At 39.2% G+C, this 21,932-nt stretch overlaps 2 protein-coding genes across 3 annotated transcripts; one reads left to right on the top strand and one right to left on the bottom strand.

Annotated features, from left to right (window-relative positions):
- Window positions 1-10,360: 10,360 nt before the first annotated feature.
- LOC124178408 (cytochrome b-c1 complex subunit Rieske, mitochondrial) lies at window positions 10,361-12,792 on the bottom strand. 2 transcript variants are annotated; one of them, XM_046561702.1, is made up of 4 exons: window positions 12,574-12,792; window positions 11,876-12,028; window positions 11,125-11,302; window positions 10,361-11,017 (listed from the first exon to the last, which is right to left on the bottom strand). In XM_046561702.1, exons 1-4 carry the CDS (start codon window positions 12,665-12,667, stop codon window positions 10,732-10,734), a joined length of 711 nt encoding a protein of 236 aa, XP_046417658.1. In that variant the 5' UTR covers window positions 12,668-12,792; the 3' UTR covers window positions 10,361-10,731. The 2 variants fall into 2 exon arrangements, with proteins under 2 accessions (XP_046417658.1, XP_046417657.1); XM_046561701.1 differs by having other exon boundaries at window positions 12,460-12,792.
- A 3,015-nt stretch (window positions 12,793-15,807) lies between these two features.
- LOC124178411 (putative defense protein Hdd11) lies at window positions 15,808-20,205 on the top strand. Its single transcript, XM_046561706.1, has 4 exons — window positions 15,808-15,948; window positions 18,359-18,542; window positions 18,931-19,071; window positions 19,338-20,205. The coding sequence occupies exons 2-4, from the start codon at window positions 18,360-18,362 to the stop codon at window positions 19,503-19,505; spliced, it is 492 nt and encodes a 163-aa protein (XP_046417662.1). The 5' UTR covers window positions 15,808-15,948; window position 18,359; the 3' UTR covers window positions 19,506-20,205.
- Window positions 20,206-21,932: the final 1,727 nt, after the last annotated feature.

A 21,932-nucleotide genomic window follows, 5' to 3' on the forward strand; every position in this document is an offset into this window, starting at 1 on the left:
TTTCCTTCTTATTACTTTTTATAAATAAACGATCATGTTTTTTCAGTTCGTACCGTTTATTTTTTTTTTTTTTAAACAAGATGTACACAAACTTTTTCATTTGGCTGCCAAGTCGTATTAATTTCAAATTTTTCTGAATGCTGTTGACAAAAATGCCGTTTCTTACGATGGAAAATTACACTCAAGATTCACCTTTACGCGATTTTTACGTGGTGACGATTTAAATGTTATTGAAATATTACCTGCAAATGTTGTACCAGTAACTATTTTGTCTTATTGTATTCTGATTAAAACAACATTAAATATATTCGTTTAGTTTACTACATTTTTCTTTGGTTGAATAAAGCCTTAACATTAATTTATTCTTCCGCATTTTAAAAATCGATTCACTATTAACGACGCTTTTTTTCAACCCTGTTTTGGGAACGGTGTGAAATCATATTAATTAGGTTGGACAACAAATTATTCGAATCATCGAAAAGCAATTTTATGTAATTTGAGCGATGACACGAATTCGTTAATTTTTTTTCAGCTCCGTCGTTTTCACCTTCAAAATAGGAAAGAAAACGATTTTTTTTTCTTTTATCAACTTGTATTTTTTCTCTTCAACGAAAAGAAAAATTTATAGCGTATTAATATAACTGTACGAATACGAGAACGAATATCAACATTCTCGACACATCTTTCTTCAATAATTCCTTCTTTCTCGTTGCTGTCGAGTCAATGTCAATTACGATTTTACCGTAAGCTTGACTGAAGTCTTGCAAAAGCGTTCGAAACTCTTATCGAGATCAAATTTTGTAAAGTTGTATTTCAAATTTTCGGTATCACGGTTCGAAGAAATTTCAAGTAGCCTCGACAATTACAGGAAAACAAAAAAAAAAAAACAAATCTTTCAACAGCAAACGACCAGTCTTGTCTAATTAGTTTATACCCTTTTCATTCATTGACTCGAAAAGTATCAAAATCACAACTTGATCGTTAATTTTCGTCGATATATTTTCGAGAAAACCTTCTGTCGTAAAATTGAAGAGAAGAATTAAAAAAGTTGACGAGTGTAGTTCAAAAAAATATCCAAGGAAAAACAATTATGCAGTGATAAAAATCATTTTTTTTTTCTCTCTTTTTCAAATTTTCGAATGCAGGCATTTACAGCCTTTTTTCTTTTTAATTCTCCTCTACGATTTCACAGCGTTTCGATTCTCCGGCTCGACTCACACTGAGAAAAATTTCATTTGTTACAGTAAGTAGAAAAATTGAGTAAAACAGGTGTCGTTAAAAAAAACTGTTTGAATATCGTTGGAATTACGAAAAACGAGGCACGCCTAAACATTTTGCGCTATCGTCGATCCTTTTTTGGTTATTGCAACGCAAAATCAGTTTCCGAGGTTTACTCTACTTTTTTAGTCAATCGAGGCTTTAACGTCAATTTATTCTTGCACGAGCATTAAATTTTCGCAACAGTTGCAAGAAAATCTAGCAACAGTGATCGTAATGATAAAGAATAGCAACGGATACCAGACTTTCCGGTAACAGGTGGAAAACTAATTTTCATTTTCTACCTTGAAAAATATTTTTTGGATTGTGGTAAAAAAATGAAAATAGTGAAGTACTGAGCGGTAACTGGAAATAAAAATTTCTCTCAGCGGATATTTCATTTTGTTCATTTTCCCGTAGGATCATCGAAATTAGCTCCGTTCCTTATCTTCCCGTCTTCGACCCTTCTCAGTCCGGTTAATTAGCCTCTTCGGGAAAACTACGTGGGTTCTACTGTATTTCGTCGCGAATATTCGTACGTCGGCGTCTTTGTGTTCGTCTGTGCGTCTCTGCGTATCTACAGTCACTGCGCGGGCTCAGCCGGACGTCCGTACCGAATACCTTGCGTGTAATTCTACGCGGCTGGATGTAGGTATGTAGGTGTATAGAGAGAGAGAGGGTGAGAGAGGGAGAGGGGGGGGGGGGGAGGGAGAGGGTGGCTCTGTGCGCGCCTATATCCTACCCCCGCATATACACGCGGCGACGACGACGACCATCACTTTCGCTAGAAAATGCGTTTGGGGGCGCGAGCTGGGATGCAGGGCCGTACATAACCTTGACCACCCTCAAACACCCTTCAATTTTTTATCGTCCGATTTGCCGAAATCGACAAAAAGCCGTAAATCTTGGTTTTTTTTCTTTTAAATTTTCTTCGTTCGAAAAGGCATGCGAAATTTTTTCCCGAATCGAAGCAATTTACGAATACAGATTCGCAACGTCCGAAAAGGTTGCAAATCTTCTTATCCGGTGTCGTCTTGTTTTTTTATTTATTTATTTATTTATTTTTTTTTCAACGTATTCAAGGCACACGTTCCAAACTCGAACTCCAACGCAATTTTTTTTTTTGTTCCGAAACGGTGGAAATTTTAGAACAGATTCGCGAAATTCTAACGAGATATAGTTTTTTTATTTACCAGACTTGAAAACATTCTTCGTTGTTTTTTTTTGTTTTCACATTTTCGAGGGTGAAATGCGTCGAATTTGGGAAAAGATGGAGGAAATTTTGAATATCGATTTGAAAGGAATTTCATGCTCGTAATATGTTTCGCTAATTTTTTTCAGTGGCTATATAAGCGCAGGCAATTGTCTGGCAAGTATTTCATGAAAATATTTTCCCTAAATCAGACAAATTCATTCGAACAAATGCTCGAATATTTTCGCTGGCGAGTTAGAGAAATTCGTAATCGTGACGTACGAAAGTCCGTTTTAAATGCGGAATTCAAGCGAAACGAAATCGAATTTGCATAGATTTCTTAGATTCTATTTTAATACGTTTTCAAAAATGTACGTGATACGAGAGATTGAACGTAAAAAATTTAAACTAGTATGCTGTTGATTCTGGATAATTCAGTTTTATTATACTTACAGAAACAGATCTCATGAAAATTGCCTGTTCGCAAAGTCTCACTTTTTGATCACTGCTATTCATCAGGAATTTTGTGCACCTCGTAATGCTGAATATCAATTTTATAGATCTCGTTACGTTTTACACTGCAGTTTGCCAATTGGTATGAGTCAGGTAAATATACCAATTATTGAAACTTTTTATTTTCCAAAATTATAAAGTGACCGCACAAATTGTGAATTTCTCGATGACTAAAACCAATCGCTGTGGACGGTTGAATACTGAAAATTTATTTTTTGGTAATTTTTGAACCAACGATCAAACAGATTCAACCAAAATAAGTCAATAATTGAGACTTGGTCAATAACTGGTACACTTACCTTACCCAACAAATGTTGAGTATTTTCCATAAATGATGTTTCGCGAATCTTTAAAAACATACATTCCAATAACGTATATATATGTGACACGAAAATCAAACCAAGTGAAATAAAATTTGAAGAAATACGTGTAATATGCCCTAGAACCGCGATACTTCCGTCTGGATACAAAAAATTTGAACAACTGTAAAATTGAATTAATTTTTATCGTACTAATAAACGATCTCGAAAAAGAAACTCGCAAAAACAATTTTTGCAATTAATTAAACTGCGACCAGTATAAACTCAAATTCATCCCTCATTCATACTCTGCTCTTACAATAAATAATTCGTGCACACACATATACGCGTTCCATGTAAAATCCTTCATACACTACGTGGCGGAAATTTTTTCCACCTTTCGTTTGAAACGTCGAGAAGTATGAAATTTGGCAATATCTAAGGTGAACGTAACCCCGAACCGGGTTCAAAAACTACCCCATCGACCGACATCCCTGAACCGCGTAGATTCGCACGAGGCAGTCTGGAGGGGAGGACAACCTTGCAATGTTCCCCCTTCCGCCCCCGCCACCCCCACCCACCATCCCTCCAACGCCCGGCGAGCGCCGCGAAGCCGCCATCCGTACGTCTCCTCGAGGAGTGGGGATTAAATTTTCGGGGGTTGATGGAATCGCGGAGGAGGTTTCGTCGGAGGAGGGGTCGGAGGGGGGGGGTCGACGCCGGCCGAGGGGTGAAGGGGTGAGTTTAAGGGGGGGTGGGGGTGGTGGCGGAGGCGCCGCGGGGCAGCAGCCAAGCAACCTGCACCCGGCAACAGCCCCGACCTCGGAAGAACTAATCATTACCCTCCTTCCACCCCGCGTTTCTGGCCACCCTCTTACCGCCCCACGGCTCTACTGCCTTAGACTCACCTTTGCCTACGTATAGCGAACGGTGCGTGTACAGGTGTCACGCCTGTATACCACGTATATCGGGGGGCCTATATTCCCATTTACAATTTATATACATGTACAGTGTATACGCGTCTGGCTATGTATGTTATATACATACATGTACGTATGTGTGTACGTACGTGTGTATAAATGCACAGGTGTAGGTGGGAGGTGCACACGAGCGTGATACTCTTATTCTTTTCCGCCGCACTCTCCTGCCCTTATTCCTCCTTCCGTACCCACCCTTCCAAGCTAACGTTCACGCAGCCCGCTCTCTTTCTCTATTCTTCCACATTACGATTACGCCAAGTCCTTGCAAGTTTCTCAAGGGCTGAGTAGAGCGCTCGCCGCCGCCACCCCCCCACCACCACCCCCGCCGGGGTTTCATCCCTCCGTCACCCGGTCACCCAGTCACCTATCTCCTCCGCGTTCCGTTATCGCCTATGTGTGTATATCTATACTTTTATATGTATACCTATTGCAGCTATACGTGAGGACGACAGGTGATACACGTGTTGCTGTCTTCACCCGGGACGGATTAATCGGTGACGACTGTTTAGAGATGTTAGAACGCGTCGTAAAAATCGTATTTTTGTTTGTTTGTTTTTTAGTTTGTTTCCTCTTCCTTGAATGGTAAAACTGGTGCACCTCTAATATACTCATATTCTTGTACGGTAAGTTTTCTTTCTAAGATTACTCGAATACTTTTTATAATATTTATACAGTTTTAGACGGACGATATTTTTATAAAAGTCAAACTACTCGTTGGAGTTTGTTCGGATTCGTCTAATTTGTATTCAAGAAGGTGATAAAATAGATTTAATCACCTTGCCACGATTTGTTGTTGAAATATTTCACCGGATGATGACGTTTGCATTGTTATTCTTTAATTGCTTCGAAAAATTTCATCACATCATTCCATTGAATTGCAAGTTTTCCAGTGTATAATTGCAAGTGTATAATACTTAATACGCTTCTCATAATTTACCGAATAAGTTACCGCAATATTAATTTCATGTCTTTTTGTCTTCTAACTGGAAAACTATCATTGTTGTTAATATTATTATTAATATAAATTTACGTGAAATAATTCGTTGAAACGTTGCTTATACATTTGTTTCTCTCTAATTGTCTCGTTATTTTCCTTTCCGAGAACATATCTGTAGATCTCTAAATTCTTCTCGTTCCTGTAATTCGTGATCCGTTTTTTTTTTTTTTCTCCTCTCTTCGAGCTAAATTTTCCTTGTCTACTCGTGAGATGATATTTCGGTTTTTCGTAGGAAAACATCGGTCGCAATATACGGTTGCAACAGAGCGGGGTGACTAAATTCTTAAAAAAGTATCGAAATATTGTTAACTTTTCATCTTTTTTCTTATCAATCTTCTTTACTTTGATTCAACTGAAAATTGAACAGAACAATTTTAAAAAGTTTTCATTTTTGTTAACGCGTACAGGGTAGTACTAAAAAAACCCGAATCAGCCACTGCAGATCTCTAGCTCTGTGTAATTAGAGTATTTACTTAATTTGTGGAAAGGAACGTGCGTCTGACGTGACGAAATTAATATAACGTCATGGCGAAAATTTCGTACAGGTAGAAAGCTCGCGGTACACGAGCACCTAGGCCCTGCTGCCTAGGATGCGCTGCAGGGGAAACTGAGAAAGAGAGAGAGAGAGGGAGAGAGAGAAAGAGAGAGGAGGGAACGAAGGGATAAAGGGCGCTGGGAAAGGGATGAATGCGAGGAACAGGGCGCGGGGCGAATAAGAGACTCGTCGGCCAAGGGGGAACTAGGGAACACTGCCGAAGCCTACCGAGGTGCAACACGCATCTATTGATTCCAGGGCTGCCTGCCCGCCGCCGCCTGCCGCCTGCCACCCGCCTCGCACACGCACGAACCTCAGCGCCGGCTGGTATGCAGCCACACGCACTCGCCTCGCTCTCTAGCGGGGACATACAACCCCAGAATGCGTGTCACAAGGCTGTCAAACCCTTCGTGCGCCGATAACGACGCAGCCTATATTCCAGAATGTGGGTAATACCCGCCACTCGTTACCGCTTTCACTCTCTCTCTCTCTCTCTCTCTCTCTCACTCACTCTCTCTTCGCCCGCCCACGTATCGCGCCAAACCCTCAACTCCTGCTGCCGGAATAATTATTCCCAAAAAACGGCGCGTGCATTCGACTCGCTTTCCGAGACTCCGACGGATCCGGGTTCCCAGTAATCCCGGATTTTCGTGTACCTTGGTTTTGGATGAACGGGATTCGTGATATTGATACCGGACGAAAGGAAACGAGATAGAAAAAACTGGGTAGGTAATTCCCCGAAGACTTCGGTGTACGATCGAAATTCAGCTCGAAATCAATCGTAAGGCTCATACGCTTTGAACACAGTTTCATATAATTACCGCTTATCGTTCTCCAGGTACGGTTTTAGTGAAACAAAACTTGAGAAGCATAATTTTTGTGGTTCGAAATTAGTACTTTATGCAACAAGGTAATGATCAATGTTTATTCCTGTGTTACGTATGGGATTTTATTCCCGACTTAACTCTGGCCACATTATTGACCTAAATGTGTTTCCATTTTATTTGTAAGTGTGATTTGTAACAGTCTGAAAAATACGATATTACTGAAAGTTTATAATAATACAGAGAGATGTAGTTCAAAGTGGAAAAGAAAGAAAGGAAATCAGAAACTCTGAAAAATTAATTTGTAAAAACGAGGGAGAAAAGTTCTACTTTTTTCTCACAGATTAGGAAAAAGTAAAGAGGGAATAATATGCCACTTTCGTCCCGATTTTCAGGTCAGAAAAGTGAACATTATGGTTGAGTTAGAAATAAAAAAAAAAAACTACGAGTGATAGGAATTTATTTCATCATTCCAAAGTATCTATTAAAAATTCCTTAAACTTCACTGTTTCTGACAATACAATGAAAACATGTTGTTTCGTGCGAAAGGTTGGCGAGAGTTTTTACATTTGCTGGCCGGATCAGCTGATTCGATTTCAGTGTATCACACGATGCGCACTGCGATAATACTGCTTCTATATAATAAACAATACACGTGTAAGAATACTATTGTTATTATACTTTACGCAGACAAAATAAATGGATGTGAAGCAGTCATCGATCAGGCAAAGAATCGATGGTAGATGGTTCTAGAAGACAATAATCATCTTGTTTCTTCATCTTACATGTGATGCATGTTACATAAAAATTGGTTTACACAGCGCAATGTTTGCTAGTGGAAAAATTTTTATTACGAAAAGAACTTCTCTTGCATTGAACGGCTTCTCCACTACATAGAGTAGTTCGTTTTTCATCCAACGAAGATAGTATTTGAAAGAAATCATTTCATATTAGCAGAGGTTTTACCGGAACGAGATAATCTCTTTTATGATGTGCGTATAATAACGTAGACGTGAAAGGGAATCGCAGAAAGAAGAAAAACAGGATGAAACAATACGAGCAAAAGTAAACGCCTAAGAAATTAACCGTCCTAATATTCTCGTTGCGCCATCAAGTGTATACGTACGTAAATATATGCGCATAAGAGAGGGTACAACACTACACTAACACCGTGGCACAGTAACAGGTTCTCGAGCAATTTCCATGTGCATGAAATTGAACGAAACAAATACACGTACAACTTTACACCAGGGGTAAATAAAGTGTAAAAACAATTGAAAAACGCGATCGGTTTACTCGGTCATTCGTAGAATCGGTGTAGAGCATAATACAGCCGCAACAACAATAAACCACCCAAGCCAACTGCGATGCCCTTGCACGCGGATTATAGCTATGATATACACACGTTGGAAACACACGCATTCTACACGGTACCTGGCATGCGTCGCATCCAGTACCTGTACGCTGTACACTCTGTATACGGATGGGGTTCAAATACTCTTCTCAAATACAAACACACACACACACACGCGCGCACACACGGATCCAGAAACCTCATCGATGGGAGAAGAAAGGCAGAGAAACGCGTCGATTCAGCCTAATACCGACGTAACGCGGACGAGAAGGACAATTGCCTGCATCGACAGGATTTAACGACTTATTTGACCGGGTATTATCACAACGTAAATTCGGGACGTGTCGAGGACGATAAACGGGAAAAACAAAGAGGGTCGAATCGCCGCTCTCTTATCACGTTTACGCGTATTAAACCCGCGATGCGGTAAGTAGAAAAAGCGGTGCATAATCAGACGGTCATAGAAATGCAGCCGGCGTGCAGGCGCATCGGTTTACCGGCGTGGGTGGCGGGTTGCCTGAACTCGCGGCTGCCCGGCGATCGTAGTTTGTTCGTTAATTGACGTCGCGGGAGGATGGCGAGCGGGGGAGTAAAAGTCACTAGGGGAAAATTGCCGCATGCCATTTGCGAATATGCGTTATACGATATTTGAGATTTGATGTATGTACTTACGGAAAAACGAGCCGGCGATCGGACATTCAGCGGCCCCTCGATGCCGGTTGACAGTTGCGACGGCGCAGAGGAGGCCACCAGGTTACAGGGTTATTGTTATTATCGTCTGCACCCTTTCACTGCACTGCGCATCGTGTTTATAACCGAGGAAATCAGAACCCAGGAGAGAACGCAACGCGACGCGGCGCGGACGAGCAGGTGAGTACCTAACAACCGACTGCGCTGAGGTAAGAAGCACGGTCTGCTCGAGTAACGCGTGTTGCGTTGTCGTTTGGAGATTTTGTCCGCGGGGTTGCAGACGCCGCGTTGCGACGGCGTGGAGAGGGTGGCGCGAAACTGCGACGATCCTGCTTTTCGCCGGTTTACCTCCCGTTTCGCCCGATTTGCAGCGGTGGGAATAACGGCGCTCGGCGCATCGCCGCGAACCTGGTTCACTGCTCGCAAGGCGGCAGCGCTGCTACCTCCCCGAAGCGGGAACTTTATTCTCGTTATTCGCCCTGCGCGTTTCACCCTTCCTTCTTTCCTGCTCGCCCTCCGGCGTACTGGACTCTTCGAAGGGCGGAGGGAGGGAGTCACCCCTAAAATTCGGAGCGCTGCGCCGCTCTCGCTATGCTCTTCAGAATTAGGTACTCACTTTGTACCGAACTGACGACGCCTCGGTCGATCACGGACTTCGCGCACCTGTCGGCTTGCCCTTAATTGTCGTTACATCGAATTCAAAAAAAGTGTACATCAATGATTGCACGCAACGTTTGAAGACAACCAAGTTTTGCGAGAAAATATATTCATGATTATCGTATGCGCGTACGTACAGCATAGGTCTTTCTTCGTTACTTTCGGTAAAACGGATATGTAATTGTAAAAGCATCGTATAGCAATTTAAATATACATTTTTGATATTATTTCGGCATAGGTGACGTCACGGAAAAACTTTTTCCAACCTGTTGTACATCTGTATCAACTTTGTTTCGTATGAAAAATAAAACTAAAGATCAAATTATATTTCCTTACTGCTACCAAGATTGATAGAGTGGAATTTTATTCGAAGAATCTGAACGATCAAGAATCACAAATTTGCATCCTAACTCCGGAACGGTTAGAAAAATTACTTCGCTGTGTTCCGGATGAATGTCACTTTGGGAGTTAAAAAATAACACTATATCATATTCGCTTCAAAATTATAATTCGACCTGATTTTTTCTGTTGTAATGTATGGGATTAAGATTTCTTTTCCCAAATTGAGAATACATTACGGTTCGATATGAAATTCAACTCTTTTGATTTTGATAATTGAAAGTGTTCATTAAATTATAAATTCATTCATTCAGGATAGTGAGGATGTGTACCAACTTTCGAAATTTGTTTTATACGATTTGTCGTATATTTTGATTGATCGTATTCTCGATTGACACCCAAGAGTTGAATAAATGAAAAATATTTGAGTCTTACGCATGCTTCTCGAAAATGCGATTTAAAAAGACAATTAACAATATCTCGTCACTGAATAAATTTTTAGGCTTAGTAAATCGACTTACACGTTCCACTTTAGGCTTAAATGAATGATTGAAAATTGATCTTTAGCAGCTAATTACGAATTAAAATGATCAAGAACGGGAATTTTCGGTAAACGAAATTTTTCGAGGGTTGGTTAAACAAGTAAGAGATTAAATGAATGAATTGCATAGAAAGGAAATAAAATTTGCAATTCCTAAATTAAAATGTATACCTGAAGACGAATTCTTTGTCAAATGTTTTATTCTATATTCTAGTCTGTACAACTTATAAGTTACACAATTAATATAGACAATAATTTCTGTCGGGTCCGACAAACTTGAATTATTCTTTTTTCCGCTTGATTCATTATTTCTTTGTTATTTTCTTTGATATAAATAGTGTGACATTTTGTTATCTAGGGTAATAATGACCGCGTAATAATTATCGATGCAGGGTGATCTGTATCATTCCGCCGTAATATGAACCAGGCGGTGAGGAGAGAAAAATTCAATGTTCTCAATCCAAACGTTCACATAACGATGTAACAACTGTGATAATCATTTTTAAATATTACGCCAATTTTCTACGATAAGCCTCGAAACCCGTTCCTGGACTTAGCCGACGACAACCATGTCTTCGACGAACTCGTGGGGTGGAACTTCGAGGTTCAGGGGCGCCGGCCCCTTCCTTATTCTGCCACTGGCGTCGTAATGAGATCCGTGACACGGGCAATAGTATCCACCAAATTCACCGGCGTTGGCGATCGGCACGCATCCCAAATGCGTGCAAATACCAATCACAACGAGCCATTCCGGTCGCTTCACTCTGTCGTTGTCGTGTTGCTGATGTCGCAGTGTTTCCACAGCCACGCTTTGCTCCCTCGCGATTTCATCGGCCTTCCTGAAAATCGTTCGTCAAATTGAAGCGTGCATAACCACGAGTTTTAATTGAATTTAATTGACCACAAGGTAAAAATTGTGATCGTATTTCTTAAATTTATTCTTTACCTGTGCCGGATGAAAAGGGGTTTTCCACGCCACTTGAAAACCATGCTCTTGCCCTCCGGTATGTCGTCCAGTTTGATTTCAACCTTAGCCAGAGCTAATACATCGGCTGAAGCCGCCATCGACGTTACGAACTGCGTTACCACAGTCTTGGCCGAATATGCACCAGCAATTGCTGCCGCTGTAATACAAAAAAGAACCGTTTTATTCGTAGAGAACGAATTGTTACTTCACTTTATTTCACTTTTTGGGAAAGGAGTGGTTTCGCATCAAACCATTTCACTTCTTGCATCATTTCAGGAATGTTCCAAAACTTCCACATCACAAAAACCAGATTCTTCTTTCATTTCTGGATTGGACAACTTGTAGCGTTCGTTAGTTCCGACGATTCCAATAATCTTCGTTTATAATGTTTGGTGAAAAATCGCATGATATATTCGATCGAGAGATGTAAATGCAAAATCGGAGCATTAAAATCATAATTAAAAGATTGTTTTCAAAGTCATGATGTACCATAATTTACCATCTTGGATTGTATTTACCTTCGGGTCCTGCAATTTTCCTTTTTGAACACTGTGACAGTATTTCGAAACTTGAATAAATTTTTCAAAGACATTACAGTGGAGCTTGGAAGATTCTCCATAAATTTTCGAGACCCGATTATAGAAAAAGATACGATTTAATGGACACGAACCGGTACAAAATAGGGTCCAGATGATTTTTGAAACAAGATGTGCAGGATCTTTTTACTCACCTCCAGTAAACAGGTAGGAGAACGTTAGACGAGACTCTGCAGATTCTCGGCTCTTGGTTGTCGGGTCCTGAACATCCTTTCTTCGATAAGCAGAAAAGTCTGGTACGCGAACATCCGTGTGACCCAGACGAATTTGTTGCATTGCGCCGATCCCTGAGAATGAACCAGAGAGAAAAACTGTTGAGAATCAAATCATGTAAAACAAGTGAACATTTAAAGATTCAAACTAACAATCCGCTGCTCGGTCGGTAAAAGAATTTTTATCAAAATCCGCGACTAAAAGCGAAGTAATGAGATCTAAAACGAGGCTTATTTGGTAAGCAGCAATGACCGAAGAAAATCCTATTTGAACTGTTTAAATTAAGAAGTATAAAATGAAAATGATGAATTAGAAATAGAACACTGCGCTCGGTCGGTAAAACGAACAATGAGAGAGGTAGATGTGCGCGTGAACGACAGAAAGTACATGTTACGCATGCAATGGCAATTCGTTACATAATGCGATTCGATCCGTTATTTTTTAGGGGTGATACTTAATTTCCCGAAAACGAGTCGGGCGTGTTTTGCATCGAGTAAAGACGCACCTGTTATGCCTGATCGTGCGCGCAACTGTCCGGTGGGAAGAGCCTGGCTGAGCGAGTAACTGGTCAGCCGTTCGACGTCTGACTTTACGACGACTTTGCTCTTTTGCACCTTACCTGAGCCTGCCACTGGCCTCAAACCATTCGGGATCGCGGCGCTGGTCGCCTTGAGGTACGGCGAGAGGTTCGACGTCCTCGCTATCACGTTCATCGCGACTAATTTGTTTCTAGACTTCCTCTAAATCGAAGAAAATACCACGTCCAAACGCCAGCCACGATTCACTCGATCGCGCACCACAGAGCTAACCCGACAGATATGGCCGCCCTGTTGGAATACTAAGAGTGATTTTACGCCTCGCCGCCAGAGGGTTTCACCACCTGCTGCCCTCTGCCGGATCGCGAATGCACCACACCTCGAGCAATCGGCAGTGTCTCACATTCCCGCCAAGAGTCTTCGAAAGTTTCGAATTTAAATAAAACGTCCGTTGATGGGCGTTCTTTTTCGCGTTGCGCAACTTCGAGCGAATGTTTTTCACATTTTCATTCGGTAAAACGAACCCCCCCGAATCGGACATATGATATTTTTTTTCTATTAATATACTCTGATTGTATTGAAATGAAACTGATTCACGTCTGCATGAAGGCAACCTACACTACATTTCAGTATGAACAGTTGTTTCAACACACGAGACGAAGTGCAGATTAAAATCTGATTTATTTAGTATCTAAGGAAAATTAACGCAATTGCAAATCAAGAATCCGATATTTGATGTTTCATAAAAATACTCATATTTTTCACGTCCGTTCCACGTCCGGGTTCACTGTTGTGGAATCGGAGACAAATGACTCCAGACCAGTCCCGATTTTTCACAAGATCAAGGTGAAAATAATCTTAATTCAATCATACAACGTTTTATAGATCGATTCCATAAATTGTTTATTGATTTTTTTTTGTCCTGCATGCAATTATCTATAATCTTATCGGCGTTACCGCATAACTAACTACACGCGAAGTTTGAACTTTCATGCCGTGCGTGCATGGCTTCTAAGCACGCATGCTGAAAAGTAATGACAGTGTTTTTATGAGAAACTGCAAAACTGTGCTACTATTCAACCCTTGGATTTCAAATTGCTATGTGCAGAATAATGAATTTTCTTTACGTGAACTGTTTACCGAAACTCACCAAATACGGTGGCGAACGGAAAAATGTGCGGGCTGCGTGTCAGGTTTGAAATCCCAATAAATTTGTTGAAATTCAAATTTATGTTGTTGGAAAAAATAGTCTAGCACTTTGTACATATTATTACACATTCAACTAACTTAACTTCCTTTGTTTCAAAGCACATCAAGTACATTTTTCTTCCTGTTTGAGTCAGTCGATAATATCACCCGTTTAGTTTTCTTGTTCAACATTAGTCGTAGAGTAGGAATATCTTATTTTTTGTTCACATATGTCCGATCAAACGGAGAACGCAACAGTCATACTGTTGTATAAGCTTTCAAGGCTGTTAAGAGGACAGCATAACAGCTGCACTGCCTTTTTCGTCATTTTACCATTAAACGCAGATTAAACATATTTTCATCTAAAACGACGCAGAAGTAGAAAAACTACATTAACAACCAAATACACACTTGACGTCATTAATACAGATTTATGCCCAAAGCGTTCTGGATGCTAACGAATAATGAATTATCGCATGATTGGATTTAGATAATTGATTCCAAGTACACCATTCAAACAATGTAAAAACAATCTTTCTACTATATCTATTAAGAACAAGTTTGTTATATTCGGAAACAAATATTTCATATCTCGATCATTTTAATGGCCAAAGACTTTTCGAAACGATTCATTTCACTGTTTGATGTACCTGTAATGGAATTCATTTTTCTCTAGTCACGCTAATAGACGACTATATTTTAGGAAATCAGATAAAAAGTTTAGAGACGAAAGTAAGTACAATCCAAGCTCGTATTATTACGATTATTTACGATTATTGATTTCGCAGAAATTACTAGAATCTAAACATTCGTAATGAATTTCGTATAACAAAAAAAATAAATAAAACGTGGAAAGATGAAAAGTGAGCGTGTAAAAAATGAAATATCGTCACTAATTTTCGCACGTGTCCGTAATGACTTTACGTCCGTTTGAACGATTCAACTGATCAAAAACTCTCGAAACCAGTCTGTAATTAATGGATCTAGGAAGCGTTATGTTCAAATATAGTTACTCAGACTATGTTCAAGGACCCGCGCAATCAGCCTCGTGTACTGTTGCTGATACACAACGCAAATCATGGGTTCCGACTATCGATGTCGATGAACTTAAAGATAAACTGTAATAAAGAGTAGAAATGAGAAATAAAAAACTGATGATTGACGGAGTGGTTATATCATTGTTATTATTATAATTATTATCAATCATTGTCACAGTTCACCGTATGCAAAATAGGTAACAAACACGCGCACACGTCTCACAGTGCTTGAGAATTATTGGAAAAATAAAACGTACAATTAATTATCTTACAGCGTTTTTTATTCATTGACAGATTTGATTTTCAGTATTGTCGTGAAGATGTTGTTTGTTTTTTTTTTTTTCAAAATTTTACACAATAGTCGCACAAACGTTAAGGATACTGAGGTAGACACGTAACATTTAATAGACGACATTCACTCGAGTTTCATCTGTATAAGTGAATATCAGTCTCGCGTGAAAGGCTCACTGTGTCAAGGCGGCGGCGGCACGGCCGAAAGATGATGGTTTTGAGTAATAACGACGATCATCGATGAGAGATTATATATGCCCACGAGTATCTGTGTAATCTGTGTATCTATCTTGTTACACGGCGATGCGTGCAATATTTTCGTGACACGACGCGTGTCTTCGAGCAACAGTTATGGGCTACAAGTTCGGTATTTCGTTAAATTTTTCAAATCCGCGCCGACGTGGTGACCTAAAAACTATGGAATCTAAATTATACTCAATATTTTAGGAGAGGTGAAAAAATTTACACGGATTTGTGTTAAGTTATCTCGGGATATCGAAAATGTGGGTAAATAATAGGCGGCGGGATTAATAAAAAAATGAAATAAAATAAATTAAATAAATGAATAACAATCAAGGATCGTACCGACGTTGAAATAGTTTTTTACCCAACGTGCAACGAACCAATCGCATACATTGTGCGAAAACATCAATTAAATTAATAAATAAGACAGCATATTCGGATTTTTCAGAGTCGTTGTCCCGTGCCGATTTATAATACGCGTGCATTTTCATCGAAACGTGCGAATGTGTTGGGCAAGTCTCCGGGGAACTCGAAAGAAAGCAAGGGTTGGCAAAGAGCGAAGGGGAGGGGCTGACCAAGAGGATATAAGAAGGGAACCGTTCATTCCTACAGCTCCACAACTCAGCTTTGACTTCTTCGACCGGTCGTTACCTTCTCGATTGGTCCGACGGACACCGATCCGTAACCATAACTCATCAAGTGAGTACTTACGCAATTCGTTATAACCTAACACGGTATTAATTAATCACAGCGTAAAAACTGTCGAACGCTACAATTTCTGCGTCATTTCCATCATCCGTTCGAATCCAGGCATCAAACAAAAAAAAAAAAACGCGACGCAAAATCAGTTTCTTCGGTTTACGCTAATTTTTTAGTTAAACAAGGCTTTAACGTCAATTTATTCTTGCACAAGCATTAAATTTTCGCAACAGCTAGAAAAAAATCTAGTAACAGTGATGGTAACGATAAAGAATAGTAACGGATACCAGACTTTCCGGTAACAGCTAGAAAACTAATTTTCATTCTCTATGTAACTACATTTTTCGATTGTGGTAAAAAATGAAAATAGTCAAGGACTGAGCGGTAGCCGAAACTAAAAATTTCTCTCGGTGATTAAAAATTTTTCGTTTATATAAGATTCGATAATTATACAAATCAAGAATCATCAAGTTCAATATTTTCAATCCATGTTACTATCTTTTCTTTTCTGACCCTCCAATCTCGGCCGGTGGAATTCAATTCGCAATTTCAAGATTCGCGCGGTTTTGCTGCAGGGAAATTGAACGGCTAAATTACTGCACAGATCTTCTTTCAACATGGTGGAAGTGCCGGTTGACTGATTGCTGCCCGTAAAGTCGTACATATATGTGTATATACATATTTATGAATACATTTATATATATGTATATATATATATGTATGTACAGGCAGGATGTATCCTAATGACAGTCATCGTATAGCTATTATTAAAAAATGTCATCGAGCAAAGCTGCGTGCGTGGAACATAAGCCGGTGTCTTTGTGGATAGGCAGGCAGTTGTAGCTGAGAGATATCCAGAAGCAGATAATCATCTTGCTCAATAGTGAAAGCTGTCTTCGTAATCACAAATTATGCACGCAGCGCGACAAAATCACTCAACGAGTTGATGCCGTTGAAACGATTCGGTGTTACGGTCTCTTTTCTAGGATTCCATTTATCAGCAGACGCTTGTATCCAACTTTTTTTTTTTGTCAGATGGAAAAAAGGTAATTTTCAAGAATCTACTTCTCACTGTATCTACAAATTTTGTCCCTTGTTTTCACTTTATTTCTCAACGTGGCTGAATAATAGATCTTTTTTCACGTTTTTCAAAACAAGCTGACTAAGAAAAGCTGCTGAAAATTTTGTTCACTCATTGTCGCCGAAATTTCGTTAACGTGAAATCGCATTATTTACAGTAGGCGATGAAAAATATGTCTTCACGACACGAAATATCGTCAATATTGCTAATCGTTTCTATGCTCAATCTATCGAAAATCTCGTGAGTTGTTATTTTTGTTTTTTTTTTACTCACAATTTTTTTCTAATTCTCGCCATATTTCTTCACCAAGTGTTACAATTACTGATTTTTTCGTTGCCATTCTCCACGAGGTCTGCCGTACTCGCGATTCCGTTTCCTGTTCCGGGAAACAAATGGAATTGGCGACCTTTAGCTTCGGTGATATTGAAAATATTTTGCAGTGTATCGCATAAACTTTCCATTACACAAAGCGTCGTGTTGTACAAGCGGTATTTGCACTGGCAACCTTGACTTTATCGGTGGTATTGAAAATTTTTTGATGAAAGGAAGCGATAAGCCGAGTAAGCTGCGACGCATGCGTATAAAAAATAAGAAGGTGATTATTATCAACACCGACGACGAATACACAATTTTTCATTTTCACAACCGGACCGAGTTTCGTCACCTTATTAATACGCGACCGTGATTCGTCTGACTTGATGGTAAAATGACGTATCGTAGATTCGCGTGTGTATTTAAACGATTATCCTTACGAACGGTGCAGTTTTGCGATATTTTATCCCTGTGTAATTTGTTGCAATTTCAAGTACGACTACAATCTCTGGAGAGGCTAAACATCGGGCCTTCAACTGTCGTCCGGATCTAGCATTGTATATGTATCGATCATTCGAACGATCATCGGTCAGAATTAAGGACCCTCTTCGTTTCGCTTCTCTCAAGGATGCGCGAGTGCAAGTTTCCACTTTCATTCGGCCTCGTTGCACCGATTTGAATCAATCGGTTACTAACGATTTCGAATTCCGTAATTCAAAATTTTTTTTTTTCTCCATTCACTTTGCAAAGGTCTTTCGATGTGGAAAAAAATAAAATCAGACACGTTTGAAATCAGACGAGCTTGTAAAATCTACGCCACGTGACGGAAAAAAAAAAAAAAAAAAAAAAAAAATTAGTCACAGTGTTTTTTCTTTCCAATGACTTTTAAACATCGATCAAAAGTACGAATTGCGGAATGGTATAAAATTACGCAGCAATCGATCGGAGGAAACCGATCTTCGTAACGGCAGCTTGTTATTTTATTTTCTAATTTTTTTATTCTTTTCGATTTTCCAGGATGCTCCGTTTTTTCCTCCTCATCGCGAGCATCGTCGCGGCGGCTCAGGGTTTCAGCACCGGAGCTCCGCCTGCCGTCTGCGAAGACATGACGCCAAAACATCACGTGGATCCTCAGGCAGGACCGTCGCCGTTCAAAATTTCGATAGACAAGAGCACTATAAGTCCAGGAGATAAGGTCGAGGTAAATATCGTTGGGATTCGTTCGTGGGTCTCAAAATGTGGAAGAAGGAAAGAAGAAGGAAAGAACAAAATGAAAAAAAAAAAAAACAAAAAAACGAACTCGCAAGCTGACTGGGAACTATAAAGCGTTGCGCAATTACACGATTTCTGTTTGCGCGTGTGTGTGAGTGTGAATAAAATTGCGGTCGAAAGTGGTCAACGGGCACGGTATAAAATTACTGTCACACGCGATTTTATCATTTCTCAAGAATCGATTTGCATAGATCAAGGTACAGGCGCACCGATTCTGGGAAACCGGTTTTAGAATGCGATCGATTGATCCTCGTTTCATTTAGAACGGTAATCCGCTGTGAACGGAGTCTGAGTATCGCGTTTCGCTGTTTTTGCAGATCACTCTTGAAGCACTCGATGATGCGACATTCAAGGGATTTTTGGTCGAGGGTCGACAAGGTAAAGATATCATTGGATCATTCTCTGTCGATCCCAACGACAAGGAAGCCCAGACGATCGATTGCCCCAAAGGAGAGAAGGTTGGTAGAAATGCGACATGCGGGAACGAAGGGGGTGTCATGTTCCTTGACTTGTTTTTTAATTTTTTTTTTTTTTTTTTTCAAACCACACTTTTTACGCCACTTTGAGAATCCCGCATTTGTACTTTAAGATTTCTGATATTAAAATTGTAGTAATGATAGTAATTCAATTAAGAAACGTACGTTTAATAATTGCATTACCTAATCTTGAACAACGCATCGAGTGTAACGTATATACGATAACGTGTACGATAATTTATTCGCAGAATGCTGTCACCCACAAAGACTCCGAAGAAAAATCGAAAAAGATCTTGACTTGGGAGGCTCCAGCTGATTTCAGCGGAATCGTCGTATTCAAGGCGACCTTCGTCAAGGATGGTGGAACCTTCTGGGTTGGACAGACCTCGTCGAATCTTCGCGTCGTTAAACACTAAGCATGAAAAAATGAATTCTTGACGAATCATACAGGGTGCAGGGTGCAATGGATCTTCTTTTTTCTTCACAGATCTTAGAATCGAGGATTTTTATTAAATCTACGGCTCACCGATAGAGTTTGCCCCGTTGTATAAATTTTTTTTTTTTTTTTAATTTCATTCTTTTCTTCTTCTTTTTCTTAAAATAACAAAATCCTGTCCGTGCTCGAAAATTCGTTGCCATTCTTTGATTGGAATTGTTTTCATCGATCACGAATCCGTATTTTAGCCAGATAGTTTTCGCACAGCGTACACTTTTCGACAATGATTGTCATATTGTATTTTTTTGGACCTAGAAGAAGAATTTCATCAATTCTTGTCAATTTATATACGAGATATTCCTTTTTGAAAGAAAAACACTCAACGTATAGTGAATTTTGACAGAGGTTTTACGAGTAGCATGTGCGAATTCCAGTGGCTTCGAGACACACGAAATAACCGCAGAATATTTGATTACGTTTTATATAGATTATACGTTTATTGATCAAAAATGAAAATATTTTGTAATAATTACCTATATATATATATATATACACATATATATATGATTATTACGAACCACACGAAGCTAGTCAGTCGTTGTATAATTACGATGGCGAAGATACGTGTGTGTCGTATATTTTCATTTTTAAATTGGAATAAAATATATGCATGCACCGGATATCCGACCAAATGTAAAAATTTATGTATAATATATATGTATATACAACGTACAAGATGTATAAATATATGTATACGTGCACACATTACACCATTTTCCGTTACACGATTGTCAAATCAACTTTTTCATTGTGGCTTTGTAGTTTTTTGTTTTTTTTTAGCGATTATTCATATTACGGATTACATAATATAATAACTGAAAGGATAACAAAACCGTATACTTTTATCAAGTGTTATCTAATCTATGCGGGGAATTCTTTCGTTATGGAAAAAATGAATGTAATTTTTTGACGATTAGCAAAGTTGCAAAGTTTATCTAGTCCTAGTCGTGACGAGAATGAAGTCAAGTAGAAATGGGAATTCCGAAAATTTATCTCCCCGAGTAATAAATTTCTATCAAAGCTTGTTGCGTCAACGAGTTGAAGGTGCAAATTGATTTTTTCAAGTTTAACTTGTATCGGATTTTTTTTCAAAAAGACTGCAGAACTGTTTGCTTTTACAAAGCTTCACGTGAACTTTTCCATAGAACGAATGACGACTATTTACGTCGAGTTTGCAATAAAGTTTACACGCAGAATTTTCCGAACACGTAGACAGGAAAGGCATACGATGATGCTTTGTGGCAAGTTACGAACGTTGCATCCATAATTCACACCTTGCACTAGGCGCTGGTTTACACGGTAATAACGAATGATTTTCATTGTGTCAACTGGTTTCCTCGAAGCGGCAATAAGTGGGAAAAATAATACAAGCAAGAACCGTATTTAATAAAAGACTGGAGAGAAGCCGATTCTTCTAACTTTCAATCAAATTACGGAATTTTTTATTCAACAAGAAGTGAAACTGTAAAAGTGCACGGAATACAAAAAATAGATCGTTTCGAAACCGGTCAAACGTCAATTTGTTATTAATAAAGTGAGAAAAAGAAAGGATCAGCAGAACGTGTAAAAATGGATAACGATGCGATAACCGACTGGTTTGGTCTGAATGGATTTGTTTTGCTCCGTTTATTTTCCGATCATAAAGGTCATACGCGAGTGATTATCCCGGGGAATCCCGAATCCATGCAAGCTGTTTCACATAGTAACATCAATACGACCTCCTTGAATTTTTTTTTGTAACGAGTATCTTTCGTACCGACGTGTTGTGCTCATGTATTGAACAATTTCACGGAATTCAAAGGAGGGAAAAGAGTGGCGACGGTTTACGGAAGGGGAAATCGTCGGTATATAAGAAGCCGACTGATCATCCCTGCGGCGTCACAACTCACCGTTCAAGTTCCAAGTAAGTACACAAAATTGCGTAATATTTATAAAATAACAAATGGTTATTATTGAAATAAATGATTATGATTAAAAAACAAAAGATCGTGATGTGTGAATGTTCTTCTTTCTTATTTATAGTTTACATCGCTTTGCGATTTGAAAAATGACCGTTAATTGCAGAGAGAATAATAAATAAGAACCGTTGGTATCAAATTTGATTATGAAGTGAAATTTGTCAGTGATAGATGAACTGATTAAGTCTATTAATGTTTTTTTTTTTACACCGTATCACGTATAGCGAAAAAAGTATTTATTATGTTCGATTCTGCCAATCCGAAGGCAAAAAAAAAACAGAAAAGCAGATAACGATCGATCGGATTTTTTGCGTCGTTAAATGAAACACTATTTACGTTATAATGAATCGTCTAAAACGCGATCGAGTTGAATATTTTATTGTAATTGG

Source organism: Neodiprion fabricii, chromosome 3 (genome assembly GCF_021155785.1).
Source record: "Neodiprion fabricii isolate iyNeoFabr1 chromosome 3, iyNeoFabr1.1, whole genome shotgun sequence".
Classification (NCBI taxonomy): domain Eukaryota; kingdom Metazoa; phylum Arthropoda; class Insecta; order Hymenoptera; family Diprionidae; genus Neodiprion; species Neodiprion fabricii.

Bases quoted from the DNA above. Each gene is read 5' to 3' on its own strand.
- LOC124178408 (XM_046561701.1), bottom strand. From the start codon at position 12,667: ATGAACGTGATAGCGAGGACGTCGAACCTCTCGCCGTACCTCAAGGCG. The intron at 12,029-12,459 runs GTGCGTCTTTAC...GTTCATTCTCAG, and splicing joins CGCACGATCAGGCATAACAG to GGATCGGCGCAATGCAACAA. The intron at 11,303-11,875 runs GTGAGTAAAAAG...TTTGTATTACAG, and splicing joins CTCCTACCTGTTTACTGGAG to CGGCAGCAATTGCTGGTGCA.
- LOC124178411 (XM_046561706.1), top strand. From the start codon at position 18,360: ATGCTCCGTTTTTTCCTCCTCATCGCGAGCATCGTCGCGGCGGCTCAG. The intron at 18,543-18,930 runs GTAAATATCGTT...CTGTTTTTGCAG, and splicing joins GTCCAGGAGATAAGGTCGAG to ATCACTCTTGAAGCACTCGA. The intron at 19,072-19,337 runs GTTGGTAGAAAT...ATTTATTCGCAG, and splicing joins ATTGCCCCAAAGGAGAGAAG to AATGCTGTCACCCACAAAGA.